The sequence below is a fragment of the Chrysemys picta genome, chromosome 7, assembly GCF_011386835.1.
Source record: "Chrysemys picta bellii isolate R12L10 chromosome 7, ASM1138683v2, whole genome shotgun sequence".
Classification (NCBI taxonomy): Eukaryota; Metazoa; Chordata; order Testudines; family Emydidae; genus Chrysemys; species Chrysemys picta.
Window position 1 is genome coordinate 29,732,553 of NC_088797.1, and position 14,974 is coordinate 29,747,526.

Genomic DNA, 14,974 nt, shown 5'->3' on the forward strand with positions numbered 1-14,974 from the left:
CCTGAAGCGTGCTGTGGCGAGCGCATGGCTGGAGCCAGCAGGCCGGGTCGTGGAGCTGAAGAGCTGCGGAGCTCACCCTTGTGGGCGCCCAAGTGGTGGGCTTGGCAGAGGCATGGGGATCCTGCTGTGAGCCGGTGGAGAGACCAGGGTAGCACACGCCCTGTCAATAGGGGACAGCCCTTGAGAGCAGCAGCGCGGCAGAGTGGAGTGACTGACATGGTAACAACGTGTGTGTGTGTTTAGTGGCCTCCCACTAACATGGGTTCGGAAGCGCAGAGAACTATTATCCGCAGAGAGTTGAAAAGGGGAGACCAGACCCATGATCTCCCAGCCCAAAGACCGTCCCCTAGGCCCTAGGCAGGGGTGGGTCAGTCCTAGGCCAGGGTGACGGGGCTGAGAGTCATGCGGCAGGCACAGCTGCAGAGTATTGTATTAATTCTCTTACCGCACAGAGGGAGCTGAATTATTAACGGCCCCGGCAGCGTCACGAGCTGGTGGGAGCGGCTCAAGGAGCTGCCATGCCAGATTGCAATGTCCTTCAAACATTAGCGCCAACCCCTGCTCCCCAGCCAGGGGCTCCTGCCGCGCTCTGCCCGTTAACACACATCTCCCCTGGTGCTGAGATGTGGCTGCTTCTGGAGTGGGGGGCAGGGGCTGTTTACACAGGGATCTCTTGCCTGGTGCTGGGACACAGCCTCCTGTGGGGTGGGGTGTGGAGGGGTGGGGAACTGTTTATTCCGGGGGCCTGCTGTGGAACGTCCCAGCTAGTAACACCCGGGCAGCACTTCACTAAGCATCTCCGCCCAGCGCCAGGCAACTGCTCCGCTCTGGGTTTGGAGCCAGCTGCCTCAGGGCTGAGCTGAGACCTGGCACCTCATGCAGCAGCCAGGCGCCCTGGTCCTGGGGACAAGCCTTAGTGCCAGTCGGTTGGTGTGCGGGTGAAGGGAGTCCCCATCTGGTCAGTGTCAGCAGTGCTGCCTGGGGGATGCAGGTACCAGTTGGTCTGCAGGTACCCACAGGATCTGTCTGGGAGATGGTGCCCTGTATTAAATCCCCTGCCCTCCCTAAATCAGCCACCCCCCCGCCCGGGCCCAGCTCAGAGCCAGCCCCCCCCCCAAAGGGGAAATACCCCATGACTCATTCCGACGGATTCCGATTCCATGGAATCTCACCCTAGCTCGCTGCGGTGCCTGAGCTGACAGCAGCATGTTCGATTTGCATAGCAGCTACTTGTAAGCCACGATTTTCCTTTCAGCTGGGAGGGTGGGAATGTTGAACGTGGAGCCTGGAGCCAAAGTGAGAGCGATGCTGCGCCATCTGCACCCGCTGCCCCTGCTATCCCAGCCCTGGACCCCCCGCCCAGCTCTGCTGGTGCCCCTTAGCCCTGCCCAGCAACAAAAGGCTGCTGGTTGGGACTGATGGGCTTCGGCTGAGCTGGGTTCACCCCACAAACAGGCAGCCACACCAGCGGCAGTTCGGAGTCTCTCCAGCAGGGGGCAGGCTGCCCCCAATTCTCTGGTCTTGTCACAAACTCAGCCAGGCCAGCAGTGAGCGGTTAGTGAGATGAGTTTTATTGGCCAGCTGGGGCCGGACCCTCAGGGACCCCGAGTCACTGAGTCCTTCCCAAAACGGCCTTGACCCTTCCAGCCCAACGGGGCGCTGGGGAGGGGCCCTAACGGAATCCCGCTTGGCAGCTCCTGCACCGCAGACTGTCCTCACGGATGTGAGGTTTGTTCCCGTGCCCTCAGGCAGGGGGGAAGGGATCTCCCTCCCTCCCCCAGCTCTGGGCAAACAACCCTGTAAACATCTGACACCCCTCCCCCCCCTAAAACCCAGCATGATTGCTTTGGTCGCTACCCACTGGGTGCCCCCTCTCACCACCTCTCCGTGCGGTGCCCCCACGGAGTGCCCCATCCAGATCGACACGAGGATGGGGGTCGCCGGGAGCAGGGATGGGGGCAATCCATGGCTGGTGATACCCCTGATTCCCCCCCCTGCTCTGAAGGGGGGAGGGGCGTACGTATTTGGGGGCAGGGATTGGCAATTAAGACAATAGAAAAGAAACCTGATTACGCATTAGACTAACCCAGGGTTCAAGCAGCAAGAGGAGCCCCCTCAGCTGAGGGGTCCCCTGAGACAGCAAGGCAGGGGAAAGGAGCCCCTCCCCCCCCACAGCCGGGGGCAGGACCCAGGAGCTCAGGTGGGGCACTGTTCTGCCCCAAGGGAGAAAGGAGTCATGGTTGAGCCGGGAGTGGGGGGCAGCAGCTATTGGGGGGCATAGAAAGCAGTGGCAGCCTGTGAGGAAGGTGCCCCGCAGAGTTGGGGGGTACCTGGGCTGGAGGCGCAGGGGGACAGCACCCCACATGGTGCAGGGGGGTAACTGGGCTGGATGGGGCAGCACCTCCCGGCAGTTGATGGGTATAATGCAATTGGCAGCAGAGTAAGTGGGATGGGAGGGGACAGCACCTCCCCGGCAATGCTTAGCCTCTGAGATCAGATACCCCCTGGTGGAGGCAGAGGGAACTGCACCCCAGGCTGCATGATGCTGACATACACGTGGGACTTCTTTGTACAGTTATGAACTATCGGGGTGACTCCAGACTGGCCACTTTGCATCGCTGCCCTCTGGGGGAGGGGGGAAGAGCTGATTGTGTCCATGGGCTCAGGAGCTAAAGGACAGGGTCTGCCATGCCTGCTGCCTGGACTGGAACCGGACTGGACTGCAATAGACACACAAATGGAAGGCCTTGCATTGGCAAGGGCCTGCCAATGGGCCCACAGGACCCTGCAAGGCCAATGCAGCTGAGAGCAGGGACTCTCTCCAGCACTCCACAGGGAGGCAGAGGGCAAAGACCTGGAGCCGGAAACAAAGGGAGAACAGGGGTAAGCAGCAGGGACAGAGAGCAAAACAGGGTCTCAGGGCAGCAGGACATGCTGGGGTCCTGGCTCCCACCAACACAGGCTCCGGCCTGAGGACCCTGCAACGCTGGATCCCAGGTGACTAATCAATGCTCCATCGGACTGGCCAGGCTGCCCGGCCTCGCTGCAGATCATCTCTGGGTGCGTCGCTCCCAGAGAAGGGAGAGTCTCTACAGCAGTCTGATGGCAGCTGGACTGTCTGGAGCTCACGGGGGGAGTAGGGGGGTTGGCACCCAAAGGCCCAGTCCTGGAGTTGCTGAGGCCGCATGGGTGCCTGGGGAAAGTGTGGGTCTGGCACACCAACAGGGTCACAGCCAAAAGACTGTGTAAAGACTGGGGCGTAACACAGCCCTGTCAATCCATGACAGGTGCACAGACATCCCCTGGTGGCGACAGAAGGAACTGCACACCAGGCTGCATGATCCACAGGCTCCCCTGATGGTGGTGGAAGGAACTGCACTTCCCCCATAAGGTGCGTGACTCTGAGGCTAAGCAGGACTCCAATGGGGATTGCAGGACTGGGTTTGGGGAGAGAAAAAAGCTGGTGCGTCTCCTGCAAGCAAAGGGTTAAAAGTGGGCATGGCATGCCCTTAAAGTGACAGTGTGCCGGCTGCATCCGACACATTGGGGGGCAGGTCTCTGTCCGGAATGGGGGAGGGGAAGCAGAATGCAGCGGGGGGGGGGGGGGGAGGAGGCGGGGCCTATTCGATTTCCAGGATGAGGTCATCCCCCTCTAGGTTCATGTCCGGTTTGACGTAGATCTTTTTGACTGTGCCGGCCACGGGGGAGTTGACTACGGTCTCCATCTTCATGGCGCTGAGCACACAGAGGGGCTGCCCCTTGCTGACCTTTGCCCCCTCCTCCACCTTGATGTCGATGATCTTGCCAGGCATGGGGGCCCCAATCTGTCCCTTGATGTCCTTCAGCGCCTTGGGGTGGAAATGCATCTCCTGGGGGGCGAGGCAGAGAGACAAGGTTAGTCAACACATCCAGGGGTAAAAGTAGAAATAGGGACTTACCGGTATGGGGCTGTGTTGGGGCCGGCTCTGGACCCTGGAAGGGGCAGAGATAGGGGGGTTAGAGCCAGCCCCGGCCTGCCCTGTACCGGTAAGTGCCTCACCCCTCCCAGTGCTACCGCCCCCTCCGGTGCTACCGCCCCGGGCCTTTTAAACTGCTGCCAGAGCCCCCGGCTGCAGCTGTTACCCCAGGGCTCCAGCAGCAGGGCTCCAGGGGCTATTTAAAGGGCCCGGGGCTCCCCTACCTCTACTGCCCCGGGTCCTTTGAATAGCCCCCAGAGCTCCGCCGCTACTCCAGGGCTCTGGGGGCTATTTAAAGGGCCCAGGACCCCCCTGCTTCTACCGCCCCGGCCCTTTAAATAGCCCCTGGAGCCCCGCTGCCGCTACTCTAAGGCTCCAGCAGCGGGGCTCTGGCAGCAATTTAAAGGGCCTGGGGCTCCAGCCGCTGCTGAGAGCCCCAGGCCCTTTAAATTGCCGCCTGGGGAAACCGGGCCGCCCTGGTACAGCGCACCGGCTCTTGCTGGTATGCCGTACCGGGGCGTACCGGCTTACTTTCACCTCTGAACACATCTCATGCAACAAGGCCTTAGATCGGGCCAGACCCGTGTGTTCAGCCTGCAACATCAGACCCAGAGGCTCTTCCAGCCCAGTATCTACCCCCTTGGCACCTTCATGGCTTGTGTGTCCTTGACCAGGATGGAGCGCAGCTGCCCATTGAGTTCGAAGAAGACCTCACGTTGGCCAGCCCGGTTCAGGTCTCCCAGAGCGAGGGCTTTGATGTGCAGGGTCTTTCCACGTTCCAGCTCCACCTGCAGGGGGAGACAGAGAGTGGTGAGGCCCACAGGGCTTCCTGAACCTGCCGAGAGTTGGGAGTCAATCACACTCGGGGAGGGGCGCTGCCTTGAGTGTAACTGACACGGTGATGTTTCCTGAGTCTGCAGAGAGCCTGAGCTGATCACTCCGAGAATGGGGAGCCACCCCACCTGGAACTCCTCCCAGTGTCCCACTGATCCCAAAGGCCCCCCAAACATAGGGCTTGATAGTCTCCCTTAACCCTACACCCCACAATCCCCAACCCTCCCACTTTAAACTTCTCCTCAGGCTCCCCTGGCCCCTACTCCCAGGTCCAACCAGCTCCCTCAGAGCCTTATGTCCCACCATAGAGCCCAGGGTGCAGGTCTCCCCACCCCGGTCTGGTCCCTCCCACCCTGACTCGCACACCTCGAACTCCTCGGCGATCTTGGGCCCCTCCAGGAAGAGGCGGGTGTTGAGGCACTCGACGGGGCCAAAGGTGGCCGTGAACTCCTTGAACTCATCGAACACCTTGGGGTACATGGCGGCCGAGAGCACGTCCTCGGGGGTGATCTCCTCCTCCTGGTGCCGCGTGCGCAGTTCCTTCTCCAGCTGCTGGAAGTCCAGGGCAGGCAGCGAGGCCCCCGGGCGCCCCTCGATGCGGGGCAGGTCCTTCAGCACCTGGGGGGAGAGCATCGGGATTCCATGCTGGGGGGGCTGGAGCAATGGGAGCCCAGAGGAGGGGATACCCCACCGCGTCCCCATGGCTCACCTTGTAGTGAAAGGGCTCAGGGAGAGGAACCTGATCTAGCCCTGCCCCCTACGTGCCCAGGATTCCCCTGCAGCCCCACTCCACCCATTGCCCAGCCCCACCTTGGAGCGGAAGGGCTCAGGGAAGCCCCCGTAGGGGATCCCGATGTAGCCCTGCAGGAACTCCACCACGGAGAGCGGGAAGGAGAGCTCGTCTGCCATGGCCTCCACCTCCTGCCGCGACAGGTTGTTCTGCACCATGAACTGCGCCAGGTCCCCCACGATCTTCGATGACGGCGTCACCTGCACGGGCGGGAGACGGGTCAGTGCGGGCAGGCCCCTGTCCTGGGGCTAGTCGGAACTGGCGCCCCCTAGAGGGGAAAAGCCCCATGTCCCATTCCCCATCCTCCCGAGCCAGCCACGCCCCCTGGGTGGGATCAGAGCTGGCGGCTCTAGAGGACTGTGGGCGGCTCTGACCTTGATGAGATCCCCCAGCAGCTTGTTGGCTTCGACGTAGGCCTTCTTGACCTGCTTGAACTTGTTGCCCAGCCCCATGCTGTGGGCCTGGAAGTGCAGGTTGGTGTACTGGCCGCCCGGGATCTCGTTCTCGTACACGTCGGCGTTGCCCGACTTCATGGTGGCCGTGCAGTCGAAGGCGGCGTACAGGCCCCGCGCCATCTCCCAGTACTCGCTGTAGTCAAACACCTTCTCCATCTGGATGCCTGAGGCAGGGGAGAGGGAGGAAATGGGGCTCGTCCGGGCTGCAGGGGTCGGACTTGGCCCACCCTGGTGGGTAGGACAGAGGCGGGGCTCTGGGACTATCCACGGCTCCACAGAGCATGGGGGCAGAGCTGGGCCACGCATCGCCCTGGCTCTTTGCCCTAGCCCATCTCATGCTGTTCTTAGACTGGATCGGGACAGATGCCTTGTCTGACTCTGCGCCCTCCCTGCTCTAAGCACTAGATTCCCCTTCCCCTCCCAGAGCCAGGCGTAGAGCCCAGGGGCCCTGGCTCCTGCGGCTAGTACCTGTGTCCTGGCTGGTGCCCCGGGTGCAGGCCACCAAGGCGCCCATGCTGGGCTGCGAGGTCATGCCGGACATGGCGTCCACGGCCACATCGACGATGTCAGCGCCGCCGGCGGCGCAGGCGAGCATGGAGGCCACGCCCGCCCCGGAGGTGTCGTGGGTGTGGATGTGGATGGGTATCTCGGGGAAGCGCTGGCGCAGCGCCCCCACCAGCAGCTCCGAGGCGCGCGGCTTCAGCAGCCCAGCCATGTCCTGCAAGGGAGGAGAGGGCTGAGTGTAGGCGTGGGGGGCAGGAACAGGGGGAGGGTGGGGGAGGGGTGAACGGGGTAGGGAGCAGGGAAGGTGCAGGGGGAACTAGGTGTGTGTGGGGGGCAGAGACGTGGGCAGGGGCTGTGGGAGTGGAGGGGGGAAGGCTGGGGCAGGAGGGGATGGGGAGGCAAGTAAGGCAGGGTGAGCGAGCTCCGGACACCCTCCCCCGTGCCATGATGCCCCCCAAAGAGTGGCATCTCAGTCCATGATGTCCTGGGCTATGGGTCCCCCCAGGCTCTGCTCCCCAGTGCTGCCAGTGCCCCCACCCGCAGCCCCCGGCTACCCTAGTCCTGGGCTCCCTTAGGTACCTTGATGCAGAGGATGTGCGTCCCCGCTTTCACCAGCTCCTCGGCCAGCTGGACGTAGTATTCCAGCGTGTATTTGGTGCGGGTGGGGTCGGCCACGTCTCCCGTGTAGGAGATTGCGGCCTCCACCACCCCCCCGGCTTGCCCCGCCGCCTCCATCCCCAGCAGCATGTTGGGCAGGTAATTGAGGGAGTCGAAGACACGGAAGATGTCCATGCCATTCTCCTTTGCCACTTCACAGAACCTGGGGGACCAGGGTCACCCGGTGAGTCCTGGGGGAGAAGGATCCCCATGGGGACTGGGTGCCAGGCCCCCCCCAATGTAAAGTTATCCCTGCTGACCCACCCCACAGGTCTGGCGTCAGGGTGAGTCAGCCAGGAGACTCTGGAATCCCACCCCCTTTTCTCACCCCCTCCCCTGGGGGGTCTGAAGCCCTGACCCTCAATCCTATCCCAGGCTTGAGCTCCCCCGCCCAGCCCGGCTGATGCCCTGTCAGCCTGCCCCGCCGGCTCACTTGAAGACGGAGTTGTCGGGGTAGTTGGTGTACCCCACGGCGTTGGCCCCCCGCAGCAGCATCTGGAAGGGGATGTTGGGGATGAGCTCACGGAGCTCCTGCAGCCGCTGCCACGGGCACTCATACAGGAAGCGCATGGCGACGTCAAATGTGGCACCTAGGGGGCGGGGCAGAGAGGTGAGTAGGTGTGACTTGTCCCCACCCCCGGTGTTACCCACAAGTTCTCCCCTCAGCCCTGCCCCCCACCCCAATCCCATGGTGGGTGTTCCCTAGAGGGGAAAGGCCTGTGTCCCATTCCCCACTCCCCCTGGGGACAGCCAGTTCCCCACCCTGGGGCTGGATCAGAACCAGTGCCCCCTAGAGTGGAAAAGTCCCATGTTCATTCCCTGCTGGGCCCTTGAGCCAACCAGTCCTCCTGCCCTAGGGCTGGATCAGAGCCAGCAGTCCCTAGAGGGGAAAGGCCCCGTGTCCTGCTCTTACCTCCCCAGTTCTCAATGCTGAAGAGATTGTTGAAGTTGTGGGCCACGAAGGGCGAGATCTTCTTGAGGTCATGTGTGCGGACGCGGGTGGCTAGCAGGGACTGGTGAGCATCCCGGAAGGTTGTGTCCATGAGCAGCAGCCCAGGGTGCTGCCGCACAGCCTTGGCAAAGCCCTGGGGACCCTCCCGGAGCAGGATATCTCGGAAGCCAGTAGGGGGGTCACCTGAAAAGTGGGGGGCAGATTCCATTGCTGTAGGGTTCCAGAGAGACCCCCTACACCGCTCCCTGCAGCCCCCCAGGGTGTCGTTACTTAGCCTGGGAGGAGTCACTTATACTCAGCACTGCTGGCACTAGGGGGTGCTGTGCTGCAAGCAGTGGGGTGGGGATGCAATAGGGGGCGCTCTCCCTTACTCACAGTCAATGACTGACCTCAGCGTAATGCTAGAGGGCGCCAGGAGAGGGGTCCCTGTATAAACAGCCCTTGCACCCCACCCCAGAGGCGGCTGCCTCTCAGCACTGGGACGGGGATCCCTGTATATGACGTGCTCTGTGAGGTTGACACCTGGTAAATCTTTTCTGTCTCCAGCTAGCCTGGGACCAGCTCCATGAAATGGATCGGACAGCTGAGCCGTAGGCCTGAGGTTCCCAGCGCGTGTGTGACCGATGCGCAGGGCTGGCTTTAATTAGCCAGGATGGCAGCCCCGTCGGGTTATTAGCGCAGTTTATTTCTTTGTCAGCCGCTAATCCTCAGCCTGAACCAGGCATTAAGAGAATGAACAACGGTGGCTTACATCTCATTAAGGTTCTCCCGAGCAGCCTGTTAAATCCGTTTTGAGCTGATAGACCCCTAAGTGCTCCCTCCCCGGGCCAGGGAGCAGCCTGGAGAATACAGCACAGCAGTCACCGAACTGGGAGCGCTGACTCCCAGCCCTCCCCCCGCCAACCCACTAGGCCCCACTGCCCTCTGAAGGGAAGAACAGGGCAGAGAAAGGCCCTGACTCCTGGGAGCAGGGGAGGAAGTGGAGTCCAGCCACAAGGGCGGAAGGGAGGGCACGTGGCACAGGGAACCCAGGCATCCTGCTCCCCCTTACTCCATCCATGGGGAACAGAATGGGGCCATCGTGCGGGGGAGGGGCCCGTGGGCAGCAGACCCAGTGTGTGGGAGGTGCCGGGGGTAGGGCAGGAGAGGAGGGGACTCACCCAAAGGCACAGTGGGCACGACTGGATCAATGGGAGATGGGCGGGCCTTGACAGGGATGGGCGTGGTGGGGCCGTTGACCATCACGTGGCCTGGAGAGAGAATGTCAGAGTTAGAGGGCACAGCGCATGGAACACAGCTTGGGCCAGGCATCCCGCCTCCCACCGTACCAGCCAGCGAGCCCACCCGTGGCCCTTCTGCTACAGAACCAGCTGGTGATCCCAGTCCTGAGCCTGACGCCGCGGTATGGGATGGACATCATACCCATGGCCCTGACCCGTGGTACCGGATGGGGACTCCACCCCCTGGCAACCCACACATGGCCCCAACCCACAGCACCAGCTGAGCATTCTGCCTTCTGGGGGGCTCCTGCCTTCTGGGCCTACCCCGCAGTGCCGGTTGGGGATCCTGCCCCTGGGGCCGGACCTCATGGTACCAGCCTGGGATCCCACCCATGGCTCTGACCCCACAGATCTAGCCCATGGCCCTGTGGTACAAGACGGGGACCCCATACCTTGGGCCTGACCCCGCAGTACTGGAAAGGGACCCTGCTCGGGTCTGGCTGGGGAGCCCACCCATTGGTCTGAGCCTGTGGTCCCAGCTCGGGGCCCGTACCCAGATAACGTAGCAGCTTCTGGGCCCTGTTCTGGACCGGGCGCAGATTGAAGAGCTCAGGGTTCTCATCGATGAACTGTGTGTCCACCGTGCCCCGCAGGAACTGGTCATTGCTCAGCACGTTTTGCAGGAAGGGGATGTTGGTCTGGGAACAAACAGTAACAGGCTATCAGCATGGCTCTGGCATCCCGTGGGTTAAATCCAGACATTAACCCTTCCCCTCCTGGCCCCAGCAAGCCCGGGCCCAGAGCTGGATGCTAGGATGGAGAAGATGAGACCTAGCACTGTCTATGCTGGGGTTTTGGTTGGCTTAACTACCTCTCCCCAGGGTGTGAATGTTGTCACCCGTCCCCCCACCGAGTGACGTAGTTAGGTGGAGCTACGTTTTCGGTGCAGACCAGGCCTGAGGCTCCGAGAGGGAGGGAGTTGCCCCGATTGTTACTGACATAGTGATGCTGCCTGAGTCTGCAGGGAGCCTGAGCTGATTGCTGACAGCTGCCCCAAGTGTTACCGAGTCAGCCGCCTTCCTTCCCCAAGGGATTATGTCCTGGCCTGCTGCCAGGGTGATGTACCCCGGGAGAGGCGCTCCGAGGAGAAGTAGCTGATTAGTAGAGCCTCTTACTCTCTTTGAATCAAATACATTACAAGGAGGGGGGAGAAAAATTGTTCTCCTTAATCTCTGAGATAGGACAAGAAACAATGGGCTTAAACTGCAGCAAGGGTGGTTTAGGTTGGACATTAGGAAAAACTTCCTGTCAGGGTGGTTAAACACTGGAATAAACTACCTAGGAAGGTTGTGGAATCTCCATCATTGAGGATTTTTAAGAGCAGGTTAGACAAACACCTGTCAGGGATGGTCTAGATAATACTTAGTCCTGCCTTGAGTGCAGGGGACTGGACTAGATGACGTCTCAAGGTCCCTTCCAGTCCTATGATTTAATTCAGTTCTCTCTGCTCCCAGCCAATCAGCTCTCATCGCGCTGCAAATACTGCTAACAAATCTAATGACAGATCAAGGCCCATCTAGTACAAGATGTGACAATGGTAGCATGGTCTGGTGGGTTAGAGCAGAGGGTGCTGAGAGTCGAGACTCCTGGGTTCTGTCCTCTGCTCTGGGAGGTTAGTGGTTAGAAATATGGGGGGAGAGGAGGAAGGGAACCAGGACTCCTCGGTTCTATCCCTGGCCCTGGGAGAGGAGTTGTGTCTAATGGTTAGATCGGTGGGGGGTCAGGGGTGATGGAAGTCAGGATGCCTGGGTTCTATTCCCAGCAGTACAGCTGTCCAGCTGCTTGTGTCCAAGGGATGGGGAGAGGCAGCTTGTGCATTGAAGGGGAGAATGAGGACTGGCTGCTGGATGGGAAAGGCTGGAGTAAGCTAAGCCCCCCTGAGCGTTGTCAGAGCTGTCAAGAGGGATTAGACTCTGGGGAGCTGGACTGTGTCTCATGGGCTGGACAGAACAGTTGCTGCTTAGGGAAGGGCAGAGCACAGGGGGCAATGGGGGATCTGGGTATTGCAGAGTGGGGCTCAGGGGTCAGCAGCTACACTGGGCTCTCCAGCCCCATAAACACTGGGGCAGGGCATGCTAGACTCCCCAGGAGCCTAGCCTTGAAGTCAAGGTGAAAGCGCTCTGGCTCTCACAGGCACACAACCACAGCATAGGCTGGAAACAGTAAAAGATGCAGGACCGAATCTAGCCAGAAGAGGGCAGTGCCTCTCTCACACAGAAGGGGAAACTGAAGTCCTATTCCCAGCTCTTGGAAGGGAGGGGAGGTCTAGTGGGTTAGTTCAGGGGATGCGGTTAGGGAATGGGATCAGGGCACCTGGGTTCGCTGGCTCTGCAAGAGAAGAAGGGTCTAATGGTTGAGCAGGGGGTGGGGGTGGGAACTAGGACTCCTGGGTTCCATCCCCATCTCTGCTGCATGACCCTGAGCCCACCTTGTCCTCTCCCTGCACCTCCCATTTCCCACTCTGCCATGGCGACCCTGACCTGACCTGCAAAAACCACGCCGAGCCCTCTGTGAGCAAACCCCTCCTCTCCTAACAACTCCATCATTTAATGTGCTGCTGAGGCCCTGAAACAGCCCCCTCTGGCCATGGCCAGCAATCCTGGCGCCTGGCGCTGCACGTTGAGAAGCTAAAGGGCTCCTGATCCCATGGGAAAGGCCTTCATCAGGGATAATTATCCTGCTGAGAACTGATCGCCCTGCTCAGTGCCATCACCCAGGGATGGGGATATGGGCGCTGTGCCCTCCTCTCAGTACCCGCATGCCCGCTCCTCTGCCTGCATCGAGAGATGCTGCACTTCTTCTGTTCACTCGTGTGTTAAGGCCCAAATGATGCTGCCTGCAGCTGGGCTCCCCCACTGCTGCTACCTTACCTGTACCCAGCACCTGATTTCCAGGAGACCAGTCTCCTGGGCTCTGTTCCCCACTCTCTCCCTGACTCACTACCTCAGGGCAACCTTGCTGTAGTTTTTCAACGGGGAGATGGAAAAACCATGAACTCAAAAGAAACCCAAGGCGAAAAAGCAGAGCTGGGTTCTTTCACATACACAGAGCAGGGCTGATTCACTCCAGCAGAGGGCAGCAGGACAGCTAATACACACTTCAAATAAAAGAACAGGAGTACTTGTGGCACCTTAGAGACTAACAAATTTATTAGAGCATAAGCTTTCGTGGACTACAGCCCACTTCTTCGGATGCATAACGAAGAAGTGGGCTGTAGTCCACGAAAGCTTATGCTCTAATAAATTTGTTAGTTTCTAAGGTGCCACAAGTACTCCTGTTCTTTTTGCGGATACAGACTAACACGGCTGCTACTCTGAAACACTTCAAATAATGCCTGCTGCACTAGGAGCTGCTGGGAAGTAGGGATAGAACCCAGGAGTCCAAACTCCCAGCCCCGCCCCCCCCCCTAACCTGCTAGAGACCCATTTCCCTCCTAGAGCAGGGGGATAGACCCCAGAAGACCTGGATTCTCAGCCCCCCGCTCCCTCCAACCCACTAGACCCCACTCCCCTCCCAGAGATGGTGATAGAACAGACATCATTCCCTTCCACGATTCTGGTTAATAACCTCCCCGGCCAGTCAGTTAAGGAGGTGCCAAGCCCAGGGCTCCTGGGTGAGATTCTGTATCCCGCTAATGGCTCATTAGCAGCCCCAGAGTGGGCCCAGCTCGGCAAATGTAATCCTAGCCCTATATTAGCTTTACTATGGTTCCCTTCCCCAGAGCTCTTGGTGGGGGGTAGCAGGAGGCTGTGCCTCACGGAAGGACAGGGGGGCTTAGAGGGGTGAAGCTGGGTTAGAAGGGCAAAAGGGACCAAAGCAGAGGGTGTGGGGGCTCTTTATACAGGGATCCGTCCCCATTCCCTGCCCTCCCAGCCAGCCTATCCCTCCGACCTGGGGCTGCATCATAGCCAGCGCTCCCTACAGGGGAAAGGCCCATCCCCAATTTCCTAACACCCCCCCAGCCCCTTACCCAGCCAGTCCCGCAGTAGGAGCAGTCTAAGTTCCTTCCCACCCTCTACTCTTGCTGCATTTCCTCATTAATTAATCAATCAATCAGGGCACTCAGCAGCTAATGAAGGAAGAACATAAGCTAGGTGCAGGGAGAAGGGCCTTGGAGCAGAAGGCTCTTGGGTGAAGGAGGTTTCAGAGAGGGAGCTACCCCCTCAGTTCCCATCTAATTCCTCACCCCATAGTAGGGCTGTACCCTTCAATCAGGTTCCCAGAGCTCTAGGAGTGAATGTCCCTCAGCGATGGGGCTCTGAGCCCTCCTCTTGCAGATACTGACTACCAGCCCCCAGAGCTGGGGATGGAACCCAGGAGTCCTAGCTCCAAGGCTCCACCCTCTAATCATTAGACTCCCCTCCTCTCCCCGAGCTGGGGCTAAAACCTGGGAATCCTAACTCTGTGTCACTACTGCTCTAACCATTAGCTCCAACTCCTGTAAGTTTGCGCGATTGCACTTCTGCTCAGTAGGGAGCAGTGGTGTGTCCCCTCCCCCCACAGTATCATCTAACCCAATCCTAAACCTCTTAAACAGAAACCCCCTCATCGCCCCCCCGCTGTAAATCCCATCACACCCAGGCTTAACCTTGCCCCCATTCGCCTAAGTGAACATCTGTTCAGCATCTGGCAGAGAGGAGAAAGACTCAGCGCCCCAGCTGGCATAAGCCAGCGCTCACCGGGGGGGCTGGCAGAGAGCGCCTTCCCCTGCACAGCTCTACAGTTGTCCCTCAGTCCTGAACTGCAATGCCCTGCCCTGGGCTTGTCCCCCCCCGGCTCTGCCAATGCCCCTCAGTGCTGACCCCTAACCACCTGCCACCCCAGCCCCAAGGTCTGCAGGGGGCAGTTGTGAAGTTTGTCCAGAGCACAGAACTGCTGGGCTCTCTGGTCCCCTGGGCTCTGCAGCGCATAAACTCCAGCCTTGGAAATGTGAATTGTGACAGGAGTCAGGAAGCTACAGACCTTGAGGGAAATCCCAGCTCACTGTACTGGGGATTGAGACGGCTGCAAACAGCCGGGCATTACAGGGCATTGGAGGGGGGGGGGGGCAGTAAGGTCTAGTGGTAAGAGCATAGCACGGCTAGGAATCAGGCGTCCATTGCCAGCTCTGAGAGGGGAGGGAGGTCTAATAGTTAGAGTAGAAGGGGCTGAGAGCCAGGACTCCTGGGTTCTGTTTTTGTGATTGGAAGTGTGATTCTGATTCCCTTTGTCCCTGCTCTAACCATTAGACTCCACTCCCTACCTGCAGCTCTGACCCAGCACCAGCCCCCTAATCCCCCCACCTGGTGAAAAAGGACCATGCACCACCATCTCCCCCCCCAAGTCCAGCTGAACCCCCCCCCATCCTGATATATGGGGACCTGCACCACCCTCCCCCCCTTTAGCTCCAGCTGCCACCCTCCTCCCACTCTTGCCCCCCCAGCTGCCACCTCCCCCATCCCGGTGTATGTGGCTCACGCATGAGCCAGCTCACCCCTACCTGCCCTATCCCACCAGCTCCCAGCCCCCTTTCCCCACCTGCTGATCCCCCCCCCCCCAATCCTGCT

The 14,974-nt window shown here is 60.1% G+C and overlaps 1 protein-coding gene across 11 annotated transcripts in view; it reads right to left on the reverse strand.

The window, feature by feature from the left end:
* Positions 1-1,548: 1,548 nt before the first annotated feature.
* The window catches only part of PC (pyruvate carboxylase), a 245,306-nt gene continuing 231,880 nt past the window's right edge, over positions 1,549-14,974 (reverse strand). For all 11 annotated transcript variants that reach the window (XM_065552955.1, XM_065552958.1, XM_065552954.1 and 8 more), the window contains 11 exons: positions 9,922-10,066; positions 9,309-9,398; positions 8,110-8,331; positions 7,630-7,786; positions 7,119-7,359; positions 6,504-6,753; positions 5,955-6,199; positions 5,601-5,780; positions 5,157-5,408; positions 4,604-4,744; positions 1,549-3,869 (listed from right to left, as the gene is read on the reverse strand). In XM_065552955.1, coding sequence (XP_065409027.1) covers positions 3,621-3,869; positions 4,604-4,744; positions 5,157-5,408; positions 5,601-5,780; positions 5,955-6,199; positions 6,504-6,753; positions 7,119-7,359; positions 7,630-7,786; positions 8,110-8,331; positions 9,309-9,398; positions 9,922-10,066 — 2,172 coding nt within the window. In that variant the 3' untranslated portion in view covers positions 1,549-3,620. The remainder of the gene's footprint in view (positions 3,870-4,603; positions 4,745-5,156; positions 5,409-5,600; positions 5,781-5,954; positions 6,200-6,503; positions 6,754-7,118; positions 7,360-7,629; positions 7,787-8,109; positions 8,332-9,308; positions 9,399-9,921; positions 10,067-14,974) is intronic.